Genomic DNA, 2,436 nt, shown 5'->3' with positions numbered 1-2,436 from the left:
CCAAAGTGTTATAATGACTTATAAAAAAATAAAAGTGGATGTGTGTGCGTGCAAACTCACAAACTTGCACATCACAAACAAACAAATGGACGAACGAGCGAACAAACGAACGAACGAACGAATGAACAAGACCTTTTATTCGATAAATCCGATTTTATTAAAAATAGGGCACTTCTTACAAGCTAATAAGGTAGAGAAATTGAAAACGAAACGTGAAATTCAAATTTGAAAATTAAGGAAAATTATTTCGAATTGAATTAAAAATAAAATTTAAAATAATATTATATTTTTGCTGATGAAATATAATTAAATTTATCAAAAATTTGAAATAAAAATGAAATCATTCAATAATAAAGTTTGTAGACTGTTTAACATATAATTTGTTTAATAAAAATTTAAGATAAATGTGTGTGTGTTTGTGTTTGTGTTTGTGTGTGTGTGATTGAATGAATGAATGAATGAATGGATGAATGAATGAATGAATGAATGGATGAATGAATGGATGAATGAATGGATAAATGAACGTAAGAACAAACGAACGAATGAATGAACGAACGAATGAATTAATTAATTAATTAATGAAGGAATGAATGAAGGAATAAAAACAAAATGCAAGAGCAAAAGTACAAATAAATGAATGAACGAATAAATATGTGCAAATGTGAAAGAAATATTTTTAAAATTCCAAAGGAAAAATTAAACTGTCCCGAAGGGGATTGCTTGAATGAAAGAATGTGTGGATGGATGAATGGATGGATAGATGGACGTTTGGATGAATGGATGAATGAATGAATTAATTAAAAAACGTGTGAATGAATGAATGAATGATAAAATAGATGAATGAACGAAGAAATGAAGGAACGAACGAAGAACAAGCAAATGAATTAATGAATGAATGAAAGAACATTCAGATTGATGAATGGATGAATAAATGAATAAACGAATGGTTGAACAAATGACATAATGAATGAACGGCAAACAAACAAACAAACAAACAAACAAATAACAAAACAGAAAAAAAACAAAAATTAAACAAAATAAACAAAATAAACAAAAAATAAAAAGACGTGTATGATGATGTAAAGTGAAAAAATTATGATCGTATGTCTTGTGCCTGTGACTTTGCATAATTATTTATTCAAATCATTATCATCGTCGACTACTGTCATCATCACCATCATCACCGACTACTGTCATCATCATCATCATCATCGTCATCATCATCGTTGTCATCATCATCACCTTCATTGTCGCTTGCAGTATCATCATCATCATCACCGTGGGTATCAACCATATAACCATAATTGTTATCATCGTCGTCTTCGTCATTATTACCATCATCATCGTCGTAACCACCATCATCATCACCATCATCATCATCGAAACCATCATTATCAAAACCATCATCATTATCACCATCATCATCACCATTCTCGCCATCATAATCTGTTATCATCGTCGTCGTAATCATCATCGTCACCATCATCATCATCATTGTTTCTTAAATCCGTGGTTAGATCCTGACCAGAAGATTGGACCGCGAGGCAGCAGACGAGCACACCCTCCAGATACTCGCAATCGACAGGGGCTCGCCCGCCAAAACAGGGTCATGTGACGTCATCGTCAAGGTCATTTGCCTTTGCTGTTGTTGTTATCGATGTTGTTAGTTGTGATGTTGTTGTTTCTGGTAGAGATGGTGGTGGCTTTGTTGGCGTGGTGGTGGTGGTGGTGGTGGTGGTGGTGGTGGTGGTGGTGGTGGTGTTTGTCAATGTTTTATATTTTTAAATATTCATCGTCGATGTTTAGATTTAAATAATAATAATAAAAACAAAAGCAACAATAATAACAATTAAGAACACTCACACATCTTAGCACTTTTGTTTTTTTCAAAAACTGTTCGACCTTGACATTGAAATCGTTGAAGGTGAAGGACTCGAATGACAACGCCCCACAATTCGAGGTCGAAGATTACGAGGTCACACTGCCTGAAAATGCACCCCTGATGACTGTTGTGGCGAGAGTCCAAGCTACTGACAAGTGAGTGAGTGAGTGAGTGAGTGAGTGAGTGAGTGAGTGAGTGAGTGAGTGAGTGAGTGAGTGAGTGAGTGAGTGAGTGAGTGAGTGAGTGAGTGAGTGAGTGAGTGAGTGAGTGAGTGAGTGAGTGAGTGAGTGAGTGAGTGAGTGAGTGAGTGAGTGAGTGAGTGAGTGAGTGAGTGAGTGAGTGAGTGAGTGAGTGAGTGAGTGAGTGAGTGAGTGAGTGAGTGAGTGAGTGAGTGAGTGAGTGAGTGAGTGAGTGAGTGAGTGAGTGAGTGAGTGAGTGAGTGAGTGAGTGAGTGAGTGAGTGAGTGAGTGAGTGAGTGAGTGAGTGAGTGAGTGAGTGAGTGAGTGAGTGAGTGAGTGAGTGAGTGAGTGAGTGAGTGAGTGAGTGAGTGAGTG

At 36.5% G+C, this 2,436-nt stretch overlaps 1 protein-coding gene across 1 annotated transcript in view; it reads left to right on the top strand.

The window, feature by feature from the left end:
* HELRODRAFT_139327 (hypothetical protein) overlaps window positions 1–2,436 on the top strand; it is a gene marked incomplete at both ends in the record, with an annotated part of 25,250 nt that overhangs the window by 16,736 nt on the left and 6,078 nt on the right. The window contains 2 exons of the mRNA XM_009032572.1: window positions 1,518–1,628; window positions 1,925–2,037. Coding sequence (XP_009030820.1) covers window positions 1,518–1,628; window positions 1,925–2,037 — 224 coding nt within the window. The remainder of the gene's footprint in view (window positions 1–1,517; window positions 1,629–1,924; window positions 2,038–2,436) is intronic.

The sequence above is a fragment of the Helobdella robusta genome (assembly GCF_000326865.2).
Source record: "Helobdella robusta unplaced genomic scaffold HELROscaffold_83, whole genome shotgun sequence".
In the NCBI taxonomy this organism is placed as follows: Eukaryota; Metazoa; Annelida; class Clitellata; order Rhynchobdellida; family Glossiphoniidae; genus Helobdella; species Helobdella robusta.
Note: the sequence above shows the minus strand (reverse complement) of the source record. Positions and strands in the feature narration are given on the sequence as shown.